Raw genomic sequence first — 21,845 nt, forward strand, 5'->3', positions numbered from 1 at the left:
ATGGGCGCCGAAGCCATCAGCAGCAGCAACAGCGCCGCCACGATGCCGGAGATGGAGAAGGATCTCAAGGTTTGCGATAATCGTCGATACCTTCGCCCTGTCTTCCTGGTCATCAAGTGCTTACTCAGTCGGTCAATTTTGCTGTCTTCAACAGATCCCTCGCCACATCGCCGTCATTATCGATGGCAACCGTCGCTACGGCAAGAACAAATACGGTTCGGGTACTCGTGGCCATTCGGACGGCACCAAAACTGTCATGAACTTCACCGACTGGTGCATTGATGCTGGTGTTGAAGCTCTCACAGTCTTCGCCTTTTCAACGGGTGCGTCGATTCGTCCATGGTCTCCGACGGTGCTAACCGAAGTGGTTGTATCATTTTCAGAGAACTGGAAGCGTGAGAAGGCTGAGATCGATGCCCTGATGAAGCTTGTCGATGGCTTCATCCACGACATCCTTGGCGAAGCACTCACTCGCAACATCCGAGTGCGGGTGCTAGTCTCAGACAGCCGCAAGCTGCCAGCTTTTCTAGTCAAATCCATCCAGGAGGTTGAGGCCAAGACCCAACAATGCAACGTCTTTCACCTCAATCTTTGCGTCAGGCAAGCACCGGTGTATTATCTCTAGGTTTTACATTCAGTTCCCCATTCTCATCGGGTGATGCTTTTGTTTTTCCAGCTACGGGGCCCGTGATGAGATCGTCGGAGCCTGTAAGAAAATCGCTACTGAGGTGGCCCAGGGCGAAACGAGTATCGACGACATCGACGAAAACCTACTTGGCCAGCGCATGCTCACCGCGTACGTTTTCGTGTCCTCTCTTTCGTTTAATTGTTGGGATATCTGAGCTAACTCTTCTGTCTACTTTCGTCTTATTGCACTGCAGCGGTCTACCGGATCCGGATATCATGCTCCGTACGTCGGGCGAGTTGCGCATCAGCAACTTTCTGCTCTTCCAGATTGCCTACGCTGAGCTCATTTTCATGGACAAATTTTGGCCTGAGGTGACACGCGAGGACCTGCAGGACATTATCGTCGAGTTCAACCGCCGCAAGCGCCGCTTTGGCAAATAAGCACAGCCCGATAACCTTCAAGGTATGCATATCTAATCTGGAGTCGCTGGTGCAGCAGAGGCGTCCGCGCAGAATAATCTCAATAAGCAAAACAGGTCTATACGGTAGTTAGGTACATTAACCCGTTAATTAGATCAGCTCCCTCTATTTCTCTCAGGAATCCTTTCCATCTTCTAATTTGTCCACGATGAACTTGACTCGGTAGATGTCTCCCCCTTCGTTACAGACAAATTTCTCTCTATCTGTGGGGATTCCTAGCGGGTTCATAGACAAGGTATCAAAGCTGTAAAATCTCGACATCTCGAAAACCTCCACCATGTACTCGAATAGTTCCTCGACGTCCGTCTGCACGTAGATCGGCGTGCCATTTGGCAAATGTGTGGCCATCTCTTTCACAAACTCCTCCGTCACTAGTCGCCGCTTGATATGGCGCTTCTTCATCCACGGATCCGGATGGAAGATAGACACGCTTGTAACAGGACCAGGTAGAGATTGCAGCAACGTTGTCTGGTGGAAGTTCATGTTGCCATGCACGAAGGCCAAATTGCGGAGTCCTCGCTGCTTAGACTCTCGCTCTGCTTCTCGTAGCACATTGCGACGTATCTCGACGCCGACGAAATTCCGCTCGGATGCTTGAGACTCCGCCACATCCATCAAATATTTACCCCGAGCACAGCCAATGTCCAGGTGTATGGGCAATAAAGTGTCTGCGAAGCATTGCGTCCACTCGGGCAGCTCCACGGGTTGGCGGTAGGTCATAGAGAGTGGGTTCACGTGCTGGCGGAATCGCTTAGAGCCCGACGGTGAGTTGCCCAAAGACGAAGCCTCAACTTTAGAAAAGGACACGCTGAAACTCCTCAGCAAGCGGTCGTGTCTGTGAGCACGAGTTGGAGGCAGCGCAGAGCGCGTCAGACGAAGTCGCGACTGTAGCAACACCATGATATTCTTGACTGGCGGAGCTGTTCGAAAGTGTCAGCTTAATAGTGGACGGTGGATAAAGGGCCCTCTATTTGGAAGAATGATAGCATCATGATTGGCTAAAATACGGCCAAGCACTTTGGACGTGCGAGTCAGTTGTGCAGTTGCATTGATACGTCCAGGTCTACCCAGAGTCAGTTGTGCAGTTGCATTGATACGTCCAGGTCTACCCAGTTCTGTAGGTTATTAGACCCATGGACGAGAACGCGAGCGGCGTGATTTGGCCGCGCGAGGGTCTCGGAAGGCAGACGCTGTCGCAGCTGGAGGACGCGAGTCGCTTCCTGGGGCTGGCCAAGAGCTTTCACAACGGCTTCGAGATGTGGTGGCTAGCTGGCATGCCCATTACTCTTGTGTTTATGCTTACGCTACTCAGCCTTTCACTAGCCTCGGGTGTCAGCGGCCTCGGCAAGTCGGTGCGCTGGCACAAGGTGCTGCCCTCTTCGGTCTGGCGCCTCGTCGGCTGGTTGAGGAGCCTGCTTAACGCTGACTTTACGGTGTTGGAGAAGAAGACGACGTTGACGGCGATGCTGAGAGATGCGGGTGAGCAAAAAATTCCGCGTCACATTGCCGTCATAATGGATGGAAATAGACGCTATGGAAAGGCCAAGTACGGAGCAGGCGTGCGAGGACATGCGGATGGCAGCAAGACGCTTGTCAATTTCACGGACTGGTGTATCGACGCGGGGATGCAGGCACTTACAGTGTATGCTTTTTCTACAGGTGAGCTGGTTGAAAGCTGTGTCGTTCATTGCATGAGCTTCTTAGGGCTGACTTTTGCTCTTTCTCTTTCTATAGAGAACTGGAATCGCGAGCAGTCGGAGGTGGACGCACTGATGAATTTGTTCAACCAGTTCATGCATGAGATTGTGCCTGAGGCGCTGAAGAGGGATGTACGCGTGCGTGTCTTGGTATCTGATGGACGTAAACTGCCTGCATATATTGTTGAGGCGATCAAGGAGATCGAGACTAAGACGCAGGCTTGCTCCAGATTCAGCCTCAACCTCTGCGTCAGGTACGATATCCGGTGCTGATCGGCTCTATTTAAACCATTCAGGCCAGTTAACATTAGGCTGTGACAGCTATGGCGCACGAGATGAGATTGTAGGTGTCTGCAGGAAGATCGCCACAGAGGTTGCCAAGGGCGAGGTCTCCGTTGAGGATATTAATGAGGACTTGCTAAGTCAGCGCATGCTCACAGCGTACGTACTGCCTACTCAAGTTTCAGTGATAACCTGTATACTTACTTTCGACCTCGTCTTCCGTAACAGCGGGCTCCCAGACCCGGACATCCTCATTCGTACGTCGGGCGAACTTCGTATCAGCAACTTTCTCCTGTTTCAGATCGCGTACACGGAGCTGATCTTCATGGATAAAATGTGGCCCGAGGTGACGAAGGACGACGTACAGGACATCATCATTGAGTTCAACCGCCGTAAGCGCCGCTTCGGCAAGTAAGCAACATCATTGTCATTTCAAGACATATATGGCGACACTAGAGCGTTGCCCCCCATGCATTGAGCGTTCAACTCGAACTTTTCGACGCCGGTTGAAACGACTCGACGGACGCGAAAACGACAAAAACTGGGCAAATTACTTGAACATACTAACGGCTTGTCTAAGTACGAAATACCTATACTTTTAAATCAGCCACGTTCGGCAAAATAATTCACAATACATGTACAGACTCCGCCCAGAAACTGAAAAGGGTGGACCTTCTAAGTTCCCAAAGGATATCAAGTAAGTATTGAGTATGGATTCTTGTAAATTATGAGTACAGCGTATGTTCTGCCTATAGAAGCTAAAAGTATGAACGGCTGCGAATGTATAAGCTGTATGTACATAGACAGTGAGTATTTCGCCCGACTGAATTAACCTTCCCCTGCACAATCCCCGGCTCCTTTCCGATGAGCTACATCCGTACGGCGTATATTGCGTATACCCGTTGGAATCAGTGCGCTGCCAGCCACAAAACTTCAAAAGGGGGAAGCGGGAACCGTACGGGGCTGAATGGATCTCCGCGTGCGCGCAGCCCATAAGCGGCCGCTGACGGGGGCCGCTGCGTTGGAAGAGAGCGACAGTGGTAAGTCTGAGAGATCCCAGAACTCCCAGGACAACATCTGGTTGCCAACGCCCGTCGCAAGTAGTGCTGATTCGGCGGAAGACGGCTCGTCGGGGGCTCGGAGTGTTTCAGACGTTCCGGAGTCTACTAGCAGCACAAGCGAAAGTGGTGGGCCCAGTCGTGTGTTGGCCGCATCGCCAAACAAGGTTGAGTTTTCGTCGATTGAAGCCTTTGACCAGTACTTGGCGGCCTATTCAGCCCAAACATTTCAGGTAACGATGAGAACGTTGAGATCATTGTATCTTTCTCGTTAGGTGCTTACCAATTTTGTTTGTGTATCAACGATAGGTCTTCCGGAGCCGCAGTAACACCACAGTGTCTGAGCGCAACGAGCGAATTCGAAAACAGCATTCAAAGGCACCACCAATCCCTGAGTCTTGGGTGCAGTATTCCAGGACATTCATCTGCACTCACGCTGGATCCTATAAGTCTCAAGCCTCGAAGAGACCACGTCAAGAGACTCGAGCGAAGGGTTGCCAGGCAAAGGCAAGTATTGTTTGGTCGGGTCTAGTCGGGTGTAATCTGATGCTAATCAGGTAATCATGTTACGTAGATAAATGCTTGTGTGCAGTTAGTTGACTCGGCCAACCAGACATTTGCAGTAGGAATCACACGCTGTCGGCTGGAGCATAACCATCGGCTACATGAAAACTCTTTCAGAGCCCACTCTTCCAAGCGGGTAGCGCTGACTGATGGCGCCATACAAACTGTTGACGTGCTCCGTCGGTTTGGGGCCAAGAAGACCGGTATTTTGAGGTTCATCACAGACAAGTATAATAGCAATCCGAACTCGCAAGACGTACACAACTTGGTTCGTAAACTGAAAGCGAGAGATAAAAGATGGTCCATCCTCAAGCGAGAAGCGCCTGAAAAAATGGATGAAGGAGTTCGGCGACAAACCCGGTAATGTTGGTCGAATATTTCTTGACGATATCAACAAAAAGGTAAAATGACCTGTTTGCTACAATTTTGGGAACATATATTTAGTTAACCTGTTGTTATTCTCCAGAAAGTAGCTACGTGTATCACGCTCCAGACCAGACATATGCGATTGCTGTACGAACAGTTTCCTGAAGTTCTACTGATAGATGCCACGCATGGAACCAATCGATCCAAGTACAAAGTATTTTCTTTTATGGCTCATGATACCTTTGGCAAGGGACAGTTTATCCAACACGCGCTTCTTCAGAATGAGCAGTACGCTACGTTGCTCACGGCCCTAGAAGAATTCAAGTCAAACAATCCGGCGTTGTCGAGGCTGCAATGTGTACTGGTGGACAAAGATTTTACGGAGCTCTCTGTCTTGAAAGAAGCTTTTACTGGTGTGACTGTGCTGCTATGTCAGTTCCATGTGTTGAAGTATCTGCGCGAAGAAATTGCATCTGCGAATTATGGATTCTACAAGACCCAGAAGGAGCAGCTTGGAGGGGTGGTGAGCTTGCTTGTGTATGCGAAGACGGAGGCGAAATACGAGAAGCACTTCAAGTATATGGTCCACCTTGCTTCGATTGGGTTCTCTGCTGCAACGTCTACTGACGTGGCGTCAAGCGACGCTCAGCCAGCGGTGGAACGTAGTAGAGCTGCCGTAGTCGGGAGTGAGTCGGGTGGAGTCGAGAGTGAGTCGGGTGCTGTCGGGTCTTCAGTCGGGAGTGCGTCGGCATCGGACGTTGAGCACCCATTTGTTGCGTACTTTCGGAGGAATTGGGATGATTGTCGTGGACAGTGGTGTGCGTATAAACGTCAGAATACTGTCACACTTGGTAACAATACGAACAATCGGATGGAAGCTTCGTGGAAACAACTCAAGGAATGAGTGGGCTCCATCATGGCAGTGGACGAATGCATTGCGTCCATAATGTACTACCAAACTCTGCAGGAAAAACTGTTTCTCTCGGAGATCTACAAAACTGTGGTCGTGCACCATCCTGAGTATGACAGTGAGATGTCCTTAGTTGCAAACATTGTGAGCGAACATGCGTGTGAGCTCATCCACATGCAATATCCGGATGCCCTTGGACCGGCTGCGTATATCTTTTACGAAGGTTGCCCTGGGGTGTATTTCGTCAAGAGTGTGTGTGAAGATGATGACGCACTGGATGAGCGTAATGCTGAGTATTGTGTCACCAAGCGCGACTGGTCTTGCTCATGTTTGTTCATGAGCACGCGTTTGTTACCATGCCGACACGTTTTCTTCCTTCGCAAAGCTCTTGGTCAAGAAACAATTATCCCGACGCTACTATTAAACAAGCGGTGGTTGGTTTCAAACGTTCGCTCAGCACTGGAAAATAGCACTTCAAGTAGCGCAGAAAATGAACCTAGCTCATTTGAGGTGAAGACTGTTCTTCCTGGGCGCGAGCGCCCTTGGGATTCGAATCGAAAGTTCCGAGAAGCATTGCCCATTGCCTCGGAGATCTGTGACACGATGGCTGGTCTAGGTATGACCCAGTATCGACAGGCAATGCAATATCTCCAAGAAGTGGTTGGTCAGTTCAAGGATGGTAAATTTGAAGATCCTATTCGAGAAACAAACCAGCTGGAGCTTTCGCAAACGAGTGGGCAGCTTTCCGATATTTTGGTGCCTCTAACACAACTATATAGTACTACCCACGCACCAGAGACTGCTGTTGGGAGAAAACCACATCAACCACTTCTCACTGGCCATGCCCACAGCACGAGTGGCGATGAGTTGCTTACCGATCTAGTATCAGAACCTGAAGAAGTCGGCCTATTCCAGGAGCCAAGTGGCGTTTCACCGCAGTCGGGCCAATCGGGTGCAGTCGAGTCTGAGTCGGAACCTCCACATGAATCGGGCCAATCAGTCCCAGTCGGGTCTGAGTCGGGGATTTCACGAACTCTTCCAACAGCAACCGAAGAAACGACGTTCGTTATTGCCAGCCCACCACGATCGAGAGGACGCCCGAAGCAATCTGCTAAAGCGAAGAAGGCGGCACGTAAGAAGGCGGTTGTTGTTGCTCAAGAAGACTCCGAGCTTCATTCGTTGAACCTGTGCCTAGCATCCGTAGAAACCGCACTGTCGGGCGAAGCTACCTACGCATCTGCGGCTGCAGTTCTCAACAAGTTTAAGGTGATTGAGTACGGCACTAAGTTCAAGGCCCCGACTGTACGAACGATAGCATCGCTACCACCAACCAAGCCTATTATCCCTCCAGCCTCCATCACGCGCATACTGCGTCCTGAACAAATCAGCATCTGCAACCAAAAAGTCACAGCATTCCAGTCAAAGCACAAAGGTACTGCCGAAAAAGATCTGGTCGTCGATATACCTGGCTTCGGCGTGTACTTGACAAGCACGATGCGGACTATGAAGTCTTGGCACACAGCGATGAAGACCATCAACCAAGTGGGAAAAATGACGAAGTGGGTGAACACTGTCGACTTTTCATTGCCTATGCCATCCTCATTTCGGGTGCAGGAGCAGCCAGACGTGACGACGAAAGCAAAAGCGATTCCTGTGTCTTCCAGAAAGGTATAAATACCCATCTCTGGCCTGCTTCATCATATTATTCTGATTAACTATTGTATAATATGCAGGCAGCCATTCTGGACCTTGTAGGTAAAACATGCCTTAGTGAAGACACCATGAACATCGTTATGGCTAAACTGTTTGGATCACGAAGTGATGTAATCATCGTGGATCCAAGTATAATCGGCTCTGTTGAAGGCGAAGCAATGCCAGGGATTGCCGCCGTTTTTGCTGATGTTTTTGCCAGTGTCACGAATGAGAAAATCTTCATCCCCGTATGCTGAAGTAAAAACCATTGGTGCGGCATCTGGAAATGGCGGAGGCGGCTGTCTACGATCCAATGGGCTCGACCTATACACTTAAAGTCCGAGCACTCACGGAGGCTCTTCTAGTGCAGCTACCAGACTACGCCCCACGAAAGTTTCGAGTCCGCCCGTACCATACAGACCTCGGGGTTCAAGTCGACAGCTATAATTGTAAAATTTACGTCCTTGTGGCGTTTGAAGAGATTGCCGGTGCAAAAGGTCTCTGCATGCTATCCAGAAAGGAACTTCAGAATCTACGTTACAGATACATTTGCATGTGCGCTTAGTTAACACTCTAAACAAGTCAATCTTTGTGTTTGCCCTTACAGTTTGTACGTGCCGCCACACACTATCAGCGTAGAACACTGCAGAATCCCGCAAACACTATTCACACGCTCAGTGCTAAGTCTTTCACATGCCGCCACACACTATCAGCGTAGAACACTGCAGAATCCCGCAAACACTATTCACACGCTCAGTGCTAAGTCTTTCACATCCGAATATACGTATAGCAGCCATGCGCTTCACACGATTGCTCAACCGGCTCTTATATTGAGTCGGGCACTGTCGGTCATCGATCGGATGTACACCGACGGACAGAATGCAACTGCCACTTTCCCACTGGTACAAAAGCGGTCAGATGACCACAGCACTTTTTTTTACAGTAGCAAATTACCAAGAGTTTTTGGCAAAGTTAGGTAGGCAGTTGTATTTAGCACTAAAAGTTGCTTTTAAGTGCTTTGTTAAAGGCACTCGTGACGGTGGCTGCCTCAATGGATTCCCAAGCTGTTATGACACGCTTTATCGTAGCTAGGCGTTTTTCCTTAGCAGTCTTTGCTGTAGCATTCTCGAACAACCACAGAGCCTTGAGCTTTGCTTTCAAAGGCCCCATGATACCAACATCTAAGGGCTGGCAAACCGAGGTTGCATTCTTAGGTAGTGGCTGGAGCACAGACATAAGCTCGTCTGACACGATTGCCTTGGACTCACCCGAGACATGGCACTCTAAGTTATCTACGAGTAGTAGAGAAGAGCGTGTAACGTGCTGCTGCAGTAGTGAGCGTAGGTAAAACTTCCATACGCGGGCATCCATCCACGCTTTAGTCTGAACAGTATACATATGTCCTAAAAACCATTACCGTAACCCCGTCAGTTAGTAAATAACAAGCATAAATAATAAGATAGAATAAATATGTACCGTCGGGGTATGTAGGCAGCTCTTCTCTCTCGATAATGCCGTTTTGCTCTCCACGCAAAATGAAGAGCAGTGGAAGCTTCACGCCATCCGCGCGGATAGTGCATACAGCCGTCAATCGAGCGGAATGCTTCTGTTGAGCTGTAATAGCTGAAGACTGACCTCTCTCGGATAGTATCTTGCCCGGCGGTGCGTCGAAGTAAATTCCAGTTTCGTCACAATTAAAAACTTCGCTTGCAGCATAGCTATTGTACTTAGACTTAAAAAGTTTAGCGAAACTGTCCCGTACTTCTACCAAGTCTTCCAGTTTTTCCTATAAATAAAATATCAAAATGATCAAATTAGATCAGTTTCATACAATTTATAAGTCAAAGCACTACCTTTAAACCGTGCGGTGTGCGCTGCACGAAGCCATGCCGATAGGCAAAACGTCGTAGCAACCTTTGTAGAGACTGATACGCAGTATATTCGTCCTTCTTGCCCTTCAAGTAGTCCTCCGGCCACTCTGATTGCTCCTCTCGAATGTACGCGGCCATTAGAGATGCAGTAAGCGGCAGGGATTCGCGTCGTGTCTCCTTCATAAAGTTGACGAGCATAGCGCTAAGCGGTATTATCTCGCGGCGACCTGGTGCCCGCGACAGGGTCTTCTCGCTGCCTTTAAACGCAAAGATATCGTCTTCGCTCTTCCTCCATGACGTTAAAGTCCATCGAGGGATTTTTTGAGACGTGGCAGCCTCGCGCTGACGTTAACCCTGTGTTGCTATAAGAGCATGTCGTTTCTTCTTCATTGTATAATGCATCCGACGCTGTTTAGGCTCCGCGTATACCTCGTCAAGTAGGTCTGCAATCGCCACGATTTCTGGTGGTGACGGAGGCTCAGGTGGGGGCTCCGACCGGCGTTCGGACTCGAACTCCGAGGTGGTTTCAGCTACACGTACCGCCTCCATTTTACCAAGTGACTGGTGCAGAATAACCACTGCAGTTCAGCTGTACAATGTAACGTTTTAGCTGTTTTGATTGGCTTATTTGGTAGATTTGCAAGTGGCAGCGCCCGTTTTACGTTGAATTTTAATGGCAGTTGCATTCTGTCCGTCGGTGTAGTTGGGTACCGTGAGCCTGGCTCTTTCACATGAATCGGGCGAAATAACGAGTGCCATGTACATTTTCAGTTTCTGGGCGGAATCTCTGTTATCTTAAACTAAACCTCTGTTATACAATGATATATGCTTGATGATAGTTTCTTTTTTACGCAGTGGCACCGAAGCGCCACAGTAACCTTCGCATACTGTAGTCAAGTCAATTTGCACCTCTCCCGCCTTACCAGTATGGTGAGCTCCGCTCGACGCAGCCACACCAAGAAGAGCAAGTCCAAGGACTCCAAGGACTCACCCACAGTGGAGCGTAGGGCGCCTCCGAAGGCGGAGACGACTGAGACCCTAGTGAGCGATCCACCGCCAGCTAAACCCGCAGCCATGAAGACCAAATTCTGCCTCAACTGCCAGAAGGACCTGACGCGTAACATCCGCATCACGTGCGCCGAGTGCAAATCTCAGCCACATTTTGAGCTGTGCGTTGAATGCTTTGCTGTGGGGATCGAGTTGGGCGATCACAAGAAGAACCACAAATACACAGTCTCGGACTGCTTGGCCTTCCCCCTCGTACACGAGCTGCTCACGACTGAAAGCGCGACGGTTACGCCCCCAGCGGTTGGCACAAATGCTGCTGCCTTCCTCGCCACCAGCAATGACGCTGCCAATGTTGTGTGGACAGCGGACGAGGAGCTGCTGCTGCTCGAGGGCATCGAGGTGTTTGGCATGGGCAACTGGAAAGACATTGCCGAGCATGTTGCGACGAAGACGGATAAAAAATGCGAAAAGCATTATCTGACGGCGTATTTGGGCTGGAAAGATCTGGTGCCTAGATTCCTTGGCGATGTGACTGAGGAGAGCAATGGGGAGGGGAGCAAGGAAGACAATCATGTAAGCATTGAGGAGAAGGCGGCGGAGATGATCGCGGCCTCGGATCAAGTGGTGAGAGGTGCCCCGGGAGAGCGGAGTGGGCCCAGCCAACTGGCTGGCTACATGCCGCTGCGTGGAGATTTTGACGTTGAATATGACAATGAAGCTGAGATAATTCTGGCAGATATGGAGTTCTCGGAAGGAGATCACCCTGCTGAACGCGAGTTGAAGCTGAAGGTCATTCAGATTTACAACCAGAAACTAGCGAAGCGTATGGAGCGCAAGAAGTTTGTGGTGGAGCGAGGGCTTTTGGATTATAAGTTACATCAGCATACGGAGCGTAAGCGGCCGAAGGAGGAACGCGAGCTGCTGGCCCAGGTGCGGCCGTTCGCGCGCTTTCAGACGCCGGAAGACCACGAGAAGTTCGTGGAGGGCTTGATCACAGCGATGAGACTCAAAAAACAGATTCTGCTGCTGCAGGAATACCGCAAAAACGGAGTCAAGACGCTGGCTGAGGCTGAATTGTACGACGCGGAGAAGAAGAAGCGCGAACTAGACCAGGCGATCCAGAAGCAGCGGGACAGTGCCTCATATTTATACGAGTCGGGTCGCACGACGTCGAGCCGCGATCGTGCGAACAGGTGGCAGAATCGGGAGCAAGGTGCGAGTAGCGATGCGGGTGCAGAAAGCTCTAGAACGAGAGGATCCGGTGCAGTTGCAGGTGGACTCAACGCGATTGCAGCAACATTTTCCGTTGAGGGCACTCCAGGCTGCCACTTGCTGACTCCGAAGGAGAAAGAATTGTGCTCCAAGCTCAAGTTGCTGCCAAAGGTATTTGCTTTTTTCTTGCTGGTGCTCGCGCGCGCGTTTAGCTAGCCAACTGACTTTATTGCGGTCTATTTTTTTTGTAGCATTACTTGGTGATCAAAGACGCGTTGGTTCGCGAGTGTTATCGGTTGGGTTACTTGAGCAAGAAGATGGCCAAGGAGACGGTGCAAATCGGTGCGTAGTACACATTTATTCGGAGTGGTGTGGCCAACTCACTTTTTTTTGGTGCCTCGTACAAGATGTAAACAAAACTGGCCAGGTCTACGACTTTTTCGTCAAGTGCGGCTGGGTCAAGTCGGAGAATGCTACTACGACAGGTTCGGATTGCTGCTGCAATATTAATAGTGGATAAGTTGCAGTGCTGTGGTTAATAATTTGCTCGCGTTTGTATTTTGATGCCACAGTTTCGTCCTCATTGAAGACCAAGAGCCCTAAGAAAGGCAAAAAGCCATCGATGGAAGCTTTCAGTAGCGCTTCAGTAATTGCAAAGAAAGAAGAGCAGCAGTCCATGACGCCGACCAAGCGTAAAGCAGCTGAGATGGAGACAGGCACGAAATTGTGAGCAGATCAACGTCGTTAATAGGAGAAAGCTCTCAGCGTCAACTTGTGTCGTGTCACGCTGTTAGAAAATCCAAAGTGTTTATTCAGTGATTATCATGCGACTCGAATGGAGGTGGCTGGAGGATCATGGCAAGGCAAAGTCTACTCCTGGAGGTCATCATCCTTGGCACATCCACCTCGATCGTGAGCGTCACATGATCAAATACGGGTACAAATACTAAACTCTAAATTGTGCCCATTTTCAGCCACACTTTTCAAATTAGACAAACACAAAGCATGGGTAACATCCTGGAGGAGATCGCAGCGCAGCGCCGTCTGGACGTGGCGGCCGCCAAGCAGGTCATATCCGCCGATGATCTGGCCAAGAAGATCGAGCACGCGGAGGTCGTTTTCGGCTCGACCCTGCCCGTGCTTGACCGCCTTAACGCACCCACGGTGCGTCCGGCAGTGCAGGGAATCTGGAGAAGAATCTGCGTCTAACGCAGCTACCGCTGTACTGTATTTTTTCCTTGTATTTATGGCAGAGAGAGGGGTGGTCCGACGTGGCTCTGGCTGCCGAGTTTAAGCGTGCGAGCCCCAGCAAAGGTGACATCGCCACGGAGCTCAATCTGCGTGAGCAAGTGCAGGCCTACGCCAACGCAGGTGCCAGTATGATCTCCGTACTGACAGAGCCCAAGTGGTTTAAGGGATCGCTAGACGACATGAGGGCAGCCCGGGAGGTGGTCGAGGGCATGAGTCAGCGTCCTGCCATCCTGCGCAAGGATTTCATCATCGACGTGTACCAGTTGCTGGAGGCCCGCGCTTACGGAGCGGATTGCGTGTTGCTCATCGTTGCGCTGCTGTCCCAGGAGCAGCTTATCGAGCTCATTGACGTACGTCGCCCCGCTTGCACTACATGTAGTGGGTTTACTGTACACTGACAAGCCTCTTGTTGGTTTGTAGGCCACCCACAATCTCGGTATGTGCGCTCTGGTCGAGGTGAACAGCATCCAGGAGCTGGACATCGCTCTGGCTGCGAGGGCTCGACTCATTGGCGTCAACAACCGCGATCTCCGCACGTTTAAGGTAGACATGAACACGACGGCTCGCGTTGCAGACGCTATTCGTGAGCGTGGGCTTTCGCTGGGACGTGACGGCGTTACGCTCTTTGCTCTCAGTGGCATTCGCTCGCACGCAGACGTGGTCAAGTACGAGAAGTGCGGCGCCCGGGGCATCTTGGTGGGCGAGTACTTGATGAAGAGTGGTGATATTGCCGCGACGGTGAAGGATCTCTTGCAGAATGTGACGCGTCACACCGAGTCGGGCGAATTCGCTTTGGCTCCTCCGCTTGCCAAAGTGTGCGGCGTCACGACAGTGGAGTACGCGCTGGCGGCCTTGCGTAATGGTGCCAATATGATTGGTATCATCATGGCGGAACACTCACCCCGCTATGTCCAAGTGGAGGAAGCCAAGGCCATTGCCCAGGCTGTGTGGGAGTATGGGGAGCGCACGGGCCCTATTCTCTCAGACATTGTGGAGACTCACTTGGACGGCAAGAACGACTGGTTTCATAGAAATGTCCTTGCGTTGCGTGAAGCTTGCTCGCGTGCACCTCTCGTGGTCGGAGTGTTTGTCAACAAGACAGCTGCCGAGATGAACGCGACTGCAAAGGAAATCGGACTGGACTTGGTACAGCTACACGGCGACGAGGGGTTTCAGATCTGCAGGGACATTAAGTACCCCACCATTCGCGCGTTGCATCTGCCCGACACCACGCTCTGCGACGGCGTGGACGCAGAAGCCGTTCTACAGCAGGTTCAGGAAGGCCTTGCCAACTACATTCTGCTTGATACGACCGTGAAGGGTCAGCAGGGCGGCACTGGCGTCACATTCGACTGGAAGATTGCAGCCATCTTTGCGCAGGCACGACTTCCCTGCCTCATGGCTGGTGGCCTTACCCCTGAGAACGTGGTGAAGGCTCTATCGGTCGGTCACCCCGTTGGGGTGGATGTTAGCAGTGGAGTGGAAGTGAAAGGTTCACCTGGTGTGAAGGATATGGACAAGGTGACTGCGTTCCTAAAGGCTGTGAAGGATTACCTCTCGATTGCTACGCTTAAGATCGAGGAGGAGACGGAAACCTAGAGAGAGACCCTCGGAGTGTTCTAATCAATGAGGGCCACTAATGAAGTGCTTTTACGTTACGAGCTTGGATGCTGCAGCAAGAGTGATGGTGCAAGAGTGATGGTCTGAAAGTTGAAGTTTGTCTCATTCCTGCAATAAATGATGCAGTTACAGTCGTGCACTGTAAAAGAACCATCCCACACATTTTGATCGGGCGTCGCTCTCAGATTTCGTTTTTGCAGGTGTGCGCAGTTAAGTGTTTTAGCAGTTTGAGCACTCGCACGACACGCCAGGCAAGACCGTGCACGTATTCTGTGTTGGCAGCGGATAGAGGTATGCATATTCGCAAGAGAAAGATTAACCCGTGCATAGGCTAGATCGGCCACAAACGTTGGCGGACTTAACTCGATCAATTTTTAACGTTAGGCGAATTTACACAGCTCCCACATTTCTACCAATCAAAGCTCTGACACATCTATGAATTCGTGATTGTGCTAGCTACTATCATTGCCATACATTATACTTGAGTTTGGTAAGATCTTAGGTGGCCGATTTATTTGGCAAAACCATGTGGGACTGCGAATTGCAGCGCGTTTACACAGTTCCCACATTTCTACCAATCAAAGCTCTGACATATCTAAACAGCAATTCCTCACGTTAAAAAAATCGATCGAGTTAAGGCTACCAACGTTTGTGGCCGATCGAACCTGGCGCGAAGTGTAAGCGTCGACATTGGTCAATTACTAACGTGAGGATTTAGCGAGCATTATACGACGCGAATACGTGTTGAACTGACTTAGACTGCTGCACACCCACATAGTAGTGCAATGACGATGTATTCATAGTGCTTGAGAAGACACTCCTTTCTAGGCGCAAATGCCAGTTTATTGGCGTTGGCCAAGAAATTTTTTAGCAATACAGTCGATGTACCCATCCGATAAAATATTTATTTTACAGCCAGACTTCAACATGTTGCATTTTTACTTTTACAACTGACAACATTGGCCACCTACGCGTAGAAAGTAGATCAAACAAACATTTAACAAGTGGCAGCTAGAACGATGAGTGAACAGGCAGACGGTAATCCCGATGGGCACTTAATGCTGGAGGATAGTGATTCTGACAGTGACGGCTACACCGAGGCGGGACGGTGCCCTCCGTGGACACGAATTTGGCGCTTCACAGAGGTTGATGCTTAGGCTGTACTTGCCGAGCGCGCCGCTTCGCGGCGGTGGGTCAGTGGTCAGTGGTGGGTCCCAGCTGTGTAGGCCACCCGCCTCCGCTTCGCTCCGACGGGCTGATGTTTGTGTGTTTATTCATCACGAGAAATATTAAAAGGAGAAATGTCACTGTAAAACCGTCTTGTATTTAGAGAGAGGCCACATTCTCACCCATGAAGGCCACTGGCCTCCGCTTCGCTCCGGCAAGTCGAGATTTTTCTTCGTTTGTTAGCGAAACGACGTGGAAAACGGTGAAACAATTATTCCTACCTACGCTCAAAGATCTATTTGTACACTAAGGTTTCAGTGTAAACTCCGTCCTCCTTCTCAGCTTTGGGTATTCGATCAGTACCTTAAATCACTCCGCCGCCGCTTTGCGACGGCGGTTGCATGATTTTTTTGATGTGTGGTGTCCGGAATTTTAAATACTTGGTGGTGCAGCGTGACTTCGCTTAGGATCTTGTACCTCAAGGCTTCAGCCACCTCAGTACGACGTAGTTTCGCTACTTAAAGCCCCTACCATTCCGTAGTCTCATGTGACGGTGTAAGATATCGTGGTTTTGTAGCCTACCGATGCTCTGTACTACATATTGGATGTCGTGTTCTTTCGTGGCCCGTGCTCTTCCGTGTCCTTCCTGGCTTCGTGGTTTCAAGCTCACCCGTAGCTCACCCCGCTTAGTGATTAAGTGTTATCGCTTTGGTTTCATGCTCTCTCGTTACCCCACCTCTTTCGTAGCTGCTAGCTATTTCGTGCTCCCAAGGGTTTACGTGAGCTCCACAGGTTTGTGGTCCAAAATCATTCATGGTACATGGCGTCTCATAACCGGTACCCTCGTCGATGGGTGCTTTTCCGTAGCGGTGTTGATTTGTCGCCCATGTATCGTGCGTTCCTGGTGTGGATTCATCGACCGCGTTATCGCGCTATCGTGCAATCGCGGTGTTGTTCTGCTATCCACGCTATCGCGAGCTCATAGTGTAAATTTGTCGACCACGGTATCAGGTCATGCCATCGTGCTCCGTGATGTAGCATCTTGCTCTCCTGAAGCGTCCTCCCGTGGGACCGCCGTCTGTGCTATCATATTCTATTGTAATATTACTCTCCGTGGTTCGGTGAGCTCCGGTCCTACCCTGGTACCGTATTTTAATGCTCGGTAACCTCCCGTTTATGGTCTTTCGCGGTTCATGCTTGGTCCGTCGACCGTGCTCCGTGCTCCACCGTGGTGTAACGGAATAATTCTTTTTCCGTGCGTTGTCACAGCTACGTGGTCTATGTGGGGTGTTAATATTTCGGCTCTCTTCCGTGGCCCATACAACCCCGTCATACGCTTTCCCTCCCATTTTTTAGGGTTGCGCGCTCTTCCGTGGTTCGTGCATTTCAGAATCGCTAGGTGCCCTCATTGATTTTGTCCTCTTTCATGGTCCGTGACCTTTCGTGCTTCGTGCCGTTTCTTCTATTCCATCATGTACATGGTGTTCCACCGTGTTCCGTGTTCTTGCTTAATCACGTGCCTCCGCGCTAATTTAATCACAACTACTACTTCCAGTGGCTTGAAGGTACGCTACGTATCGTGTTGATAAAAGGGCACTCTCTAAAGGTCGCACACTACACGCGCAAATACAAAGGAAGACGATTTTTCTTTTCGGGGCGGTGGAGTGGGGGTGAAGGGTGGGAGGCCACTATACACTATAAAAGTTTTAAGTATTTAGTATTAGTAGTAAAGTTGTGTATTTTTATCTACCACAATCATGTGTAATACTACAAATATCGCAAGCACATATTTACAGGAAATTATAATAGTATAAGCAGAACAATCTTGTAAGTAAAACTATTATAAAATTACTACGAAGCTTAAAACCTCATATTTTAAACAAAAGTACCGAGAGGACTATTCAAGACTCGATATGGGCCACCAGGGCCCACAATTTCTATTAACAGATTGTGTAACCATACGTTGCGTGCGCATGGACCGACGCGGCCTACTAATGCTAACTAATGCGCACACATGCAGCGCCCTTTGCGTGAAGTGGCGCTCCGCGGCTGAAAATGGGGGCAAAATGAAATTTAAGCCCCCGTGCTTTTAAGTACGATATGTCGACACATAAAATGTGAGCAGCGCAAAATGTCAGTTTTAGCTAGTTACGACTGCCTTCGCTGCACTCGGCAGCCAGTAGAATGCACGTATTAGCGCTATCCTCAGACAGACTTACATACCTATATACCGCTACAGACGTTGCCTCGGGCTCCCGTTCGGCGCTCGTCCAGCAATCGCACGCGCCGTCCGTTGTCTGTCGCCGCCGCTCCGCTTTTCGAAATGGGGCGGAAAGAAAGAAGCGCAAATATATTAGCCAATCAGCGGGCGGTAGTAGTATTCAGTAGTATTTATCCTAAGATTTGACTCAATATCGGCAAGTGACCGGGGCCGCCTTCGCTTCGCTCGGCAGCATTTTGCTCAGTGAGAAATGCGTATTTGTGCTATGGACGGAGTCACCGACAGACAGACACGTTAGTAAAGTAGTGTTTTAGATTCCGTACAGGTCTACTGTCACACCCGTCGACAAAAGTAATCAAGTTGGTTGTGCAATGGACCATATATTTAACAGCGACTATGCTCTACATCGCTGTGGCCACTCAATGCGTTCCAAACTAGTCCCCTGTCGCTCGACACGCTGTAAATACCAGCAAGAGGAACGCCATTGTCGAGGAGCATGACAATGGCGTGGCTGGACCACCCCTTCCCTGTCCTTGTCGATATAAGTTCAAGTTGTGCCTGTCGTCAGATTTGTGCGAGGTCTTTTAGCATGGCGCACACATCAGGAACATAACGCTCCTTTAACTCCCGTAGAACGCAAGCTTACTCGTGAAATGAAACGCTATATGATGGAAAGTCTAAGTGCCGGGGAGAAAACTACATCCGCTAGATTATACACACTGATGTGCACCTTAGTAGACAAGAACGAGATATCTGGCCCTACTCCTAAGAACACACAAATTTCCGACTTTGTGAAGAACTGGCGTCGGAAGAACCCAAGGATTCCATAGCACCACTAATTGATCTTTGCGACGGTCGACTCTATGACCAGCTACACATCCAAACTCTATCAGACACATCAATCATGATCCTCTGCGATTCGCAACCGAATTTCGATCCCGGCATCTTTGGGATGGCTCAAAAACCTATCCACTACGCGTAGGTACGACATGCTTAAAGATGGATATAAACTACATCGATGTGCAAAACAACCCCAACTACAGGACAATTCTTCACATTACCAGTACCCACAATATGGCGATTAATGATTATGTCGTGTTCGCATTCGGATTTTCGGATCTCGGTGGGCACTCCTACCCGATGGTGTACTTTTGCCCTTCGCAAAAGCGCACGAGACACATCAGATGGTGCATTCGCTACGTAAAGCGAGTATGTATCGATGTGTATGGAGTCGATTTTGATCCAAAGTTTGTAATGATGGACGCCGACATAGCGCAATTTAATGTGTCTTACGGAATATGTGACGGGGTCACACAGCACCTTGCGCTAGAGGAAGTTATCTTCCGAGAGTATACAAACTCTCAGTGAACGGCAGTTCACAGGCCCCCTCTTTAATTAAAGAGAGCGAAGTGACCTAAATAAGGTAGATTGTAAACTGAGTATATTTATAGGTAGGTTAAGTTTGAGGTTAATACAAACTATCAGTTACCTATAGAAATGCAATGTCATTTAACCAATGGTTGGTTTTGAATGACCTTGGTACCTTGTACCAAATATCCCGGAGTATGACATGTCATACTCCTGAAGTGTGAAGTGTCACACTTCATGTAACCAGGGTACACTTAGTGCTACGTACCCCGTTACATCCTCCCCCACTTAGGTTCGGTTTACCGACCAATCAGAATGAAGAGATGTTCGTCACAAACTCTCATTCTCAAAGTCGAAAACCATCGACTCGGCCGCGCGAGCGCGGCGGAGGCTTACTTCACAGTTAGAGCCTCGAGCAGAAACCTGTGCGCTCTTCGTCAAGGTCTCCACTTCGACCGTTAACATGCCTCGTGGCACTGCTAAGAGCGGTGCTAAGACACGCTCCAAGGCTGCAGCCGGTAAGGCGCAGGCCAAGAGCACTAAGCCTCACGGCAAAGGCTCTGCACTTAAGGAGGCTACTCAGGTGGCCTCCGAGGCGATCGGTTCCTCGGGTGACGCGGCTGCGGACAAGCGCGCAAGCAGGCGCCGCAGTCCGTCGCCCTCGTCTTCAGACAACCGTCCGAACCCTCGGTTCGTAGAACGCGAGTTCAACTCGGGCAGTGAAGACGATGCCGAGTCCGAGAGCACTCAGGATGCTCCTGCGGGCTCTGTGGGAGGGCACAGCCCAGTGCCCAGTGAGCACAAAGAAGGCAGCGTGCAGTCGCCCGCTAGTGATCACGGTGATCACAGTCCTAGGACCTCTGTGCGCTCTGAGAGTCCGGCCGTTAAGGCTAAGGGCGCTCCCAAAGCCGGTGGCGATGAGGAAGAGAATCGTCGCAAACGTCTCTCGCTTGCCGAGGGTCTTGCGCGCGCTAAGGCCTCTAAAGCCGAAGGCGCCAAGCCCTCAAAGAAGCGTACCGCCTCTAAGTCTCCACTCCGCGAGGAGAAGGAGACTCGACGCTCCTATCAGAGTCTCTTCGGCTCCTCGGATGAAGAGGAGGAGAAGGAGGAAGAAGAGGAAGAGGAGGGTGCCATTGTTGAGCCCCGGGAGGTCTCGAATGACCTCGACCAGCAGCAGGAGGATTTCCAAGCTGCCCAGCGTGTGCGTGGGGGTTCGGTGGCGGCACCCGTCAGCCAGGGAGCTGCCATCAACTCAAGAGGGTATTGGCCTCCCGAGGAGAGCTCTGGGGCTGACCTCTTCTTAGAGCTTCTCGTCGCTCCTCGTGGCCTTGTGGGCGGCCACACTTCTAGGGGCATCTATGAACGAGCCCTTGTTCAGAAAGAACAGTTGTTCGTCGACAACGTGGAGGCTGCTCGGTGTGTGCTTCTCGCGCCACACCGCATTCCCCTTAAGGACTTCACGACTTGTCGTAAGAAGCCCGAGACCCGGGGTGGTCTCTATCCTGTTTGGGGATACCCCTGGGTTATGCCCGAGAACTGTCCCACATGGAGTTCTTGTGAGGACATGTTCTGGGCGTGGGTGGAGACTCTCAAGTACTCGCCCACGGAGTTATGGGAACTCCATGAAGATCAGCAGCTGTCCCACATCCTGGACCAGCGTGATCTTCGTGTGAGGTTTGCCCACTTGATCAGCAAGCGTATGCTGCCAAGGGACATCCTGAAGCGCGCGGCTTCTAGCGCTCACGATGAGCGCGGGTACGGTATGTATTCATCATCCGTACCCCGTTCGGGCAAGAAGCCCCGGACTACTTATGAAGCTGCCGCCGCTTCTGTTCCCAGATTGCGACAGCCTTCGGGCAGTCAATTAGGAGCCGTTCAATCTGCTCCCACGAGTTCTCGGAGTGGGCATAACCCCTCCACTTCACGAGGAGCTGTCGCTTCCCGCGACACCGTTGCTCCTGGAGGATCCGCTCCACGTGGAAGTGGACTTCTCCATTCCGGTCAAGCAGGGGCGGAGGTGCCCTCGTACGAGTACGAGTACTCGGCGCCTCCCGAGAGCCACTCTCGTTCGAGTGCTCCGACTGCGGGTCCGACACGGGACCCTGAGGTTGACCGCCTCCGTCAACGTCTCCTCGTGCTTGAGATTGCACTTGGCCTTGGGACTGGCGGTAATGCTGCCGCCCAGGCCGGGAATCAGGGCGAGCTCGCTCGTCTTGCGGGTCGCCTGGACCTGGTGGAGCGAGAGGTCGCGAGCCTGCACCTGCGGGTGGACCGCCGGGCCTCTTCGTCCGATCTGGACGAGGCCTTTCGCATGATCCGACGGATCGAGGCTTTGTTGCCACGTCCGGAGCCGCCTGCGGCACACTCCCAGACGTACGCGTATGGTGCGTACCCGGCGTACTCAGCGTACTCGGCGTATGGCGCCGGGGTCCGTTCGTATGGAGCCCCTCC

The 21,845-nt window shown here is 50.9% G+C and overlaps 5 protein-coding genes across 5 annotated transcripts; 4 read left to right on the plus strand and 1 right to left on the minus strand.

Moving 5' to 3' along the window:
* Window positions 1–1,220, plus strand: PITG_05313 (undecaprenyl pyrophosphate synthetase, putative; the record flags this gene model as incomplete). Its single annotated transcript, XM_002998935.1, has 5 exons — window positions 1–69; window positions 155–323; window positions 384–612; window positions 677–796; window positions 882–1,220. 5 exons carry the CDS (start codon window positions 1–3, stop codon window positions 1,066–1,068), a joined length of 774 nt encoding a protein of 257 aa, XP_002998981.1.
* A 1-nt stretch (window position 1,221) lies between these two features.
* Window positions 1,222–2,001, minus strand: PITG_05314 (tRNA (guanine-N(7)-)-methyltransferase, putative; the record flags this gene model as incomplete). The annotated part of the gene is made up of 1 exon (XM_002998936.1): window positions 1,222–2,001. One exon carries the CDS (start codon window positions 1,825–1,827, stop codon window positions 1,222–1,224), a length of 606 nt encoding a protein of 201 aa, XP_002998982.1.
* Window positions 2,002–2,381: 380 nt separating this feature from the next.
* On the plus strand, window positions 2,382–3,685 carry PITG_05315 (undecaprenyl pyrophosphate synthetase, putative; the record flags this gene model as incomplete). Its single annotated transcript, XM_002998937.1, has 4 exons — window positions 2,382–2,774; window positions 2,844–3,070; window positions 3,126–3,245; window positions 3,315–3,685. 4 exons carry the CDS (start codon window positions 2,382–2,384, stop codon window positions 3,499–3,501), a joined length of 927 nt encoding a protein of 308 aa, XP_002998983.1.
* Window positions 3,686–10,474: 6,789 nt separating this feature from the next.
* On the plus strand, window positions 10,475–12,497 carry PITG_05317 (transcriptional adapter 2-alpha, putative; the record flags this gene model as incomplete). The annotated part of the gene is made up of 6 exons (XM_002998938.1): window positions 10,475–10,515; window positions 10,594–11,083; window positions 11,141–11,938; window positions 12,019–12,109; window positions 12,175–12,252; window positions 12,340–12,497. The coding sequence occupies 6 exons, from the start codon at window positions 10,475–10,477 to the stop codon at window positions 12,495–12,497; spliced, it is 1,656 nt and encodes a 551-aa protein (XP_002998984.1).
* A 275-nt stretch (window positions 12,498–12,772) lies between these two features.
* On the plus strand, window positions 12,773–14,689 carry PITG_05318 (N-(5'-phosphoribosyl)anthranilate isomerase indole-3-glycerol-phosphate synthase, putative; the record flags this gene model as incomplete). The annotated part of the gene is made up of 3 exons (XM_002998939.1): window positions 12,773–12,931; window positions 13,021–13,368; window positions 13,439–14,689. 3 exons carry the CDS (start codon window positions 12,773–12,775, stop codon window positions 14,615–14,617), a joined length of 1,686 nt encoding a protein of 561 aa, XP_002998985.1.
* Window positions 14,690–21,845: the final 7,156 nt, after the last annotated feature.

The sequence above is a fragment of the Phytophthora infestans genome, genomic scaffold, assembly GCF_000142945.1.
Source record: "Phytophthora infestans T30-4 supercont1.7 genomic scaffold, whole genome shotgun sequence".
Taxonomy (NCBI): domain Eukaryota; phylum Oomycota; class Peronosporomycetes; order Peronosporales; family Peronosporaceae; genus Phytophthora; species Phytophthora infestans.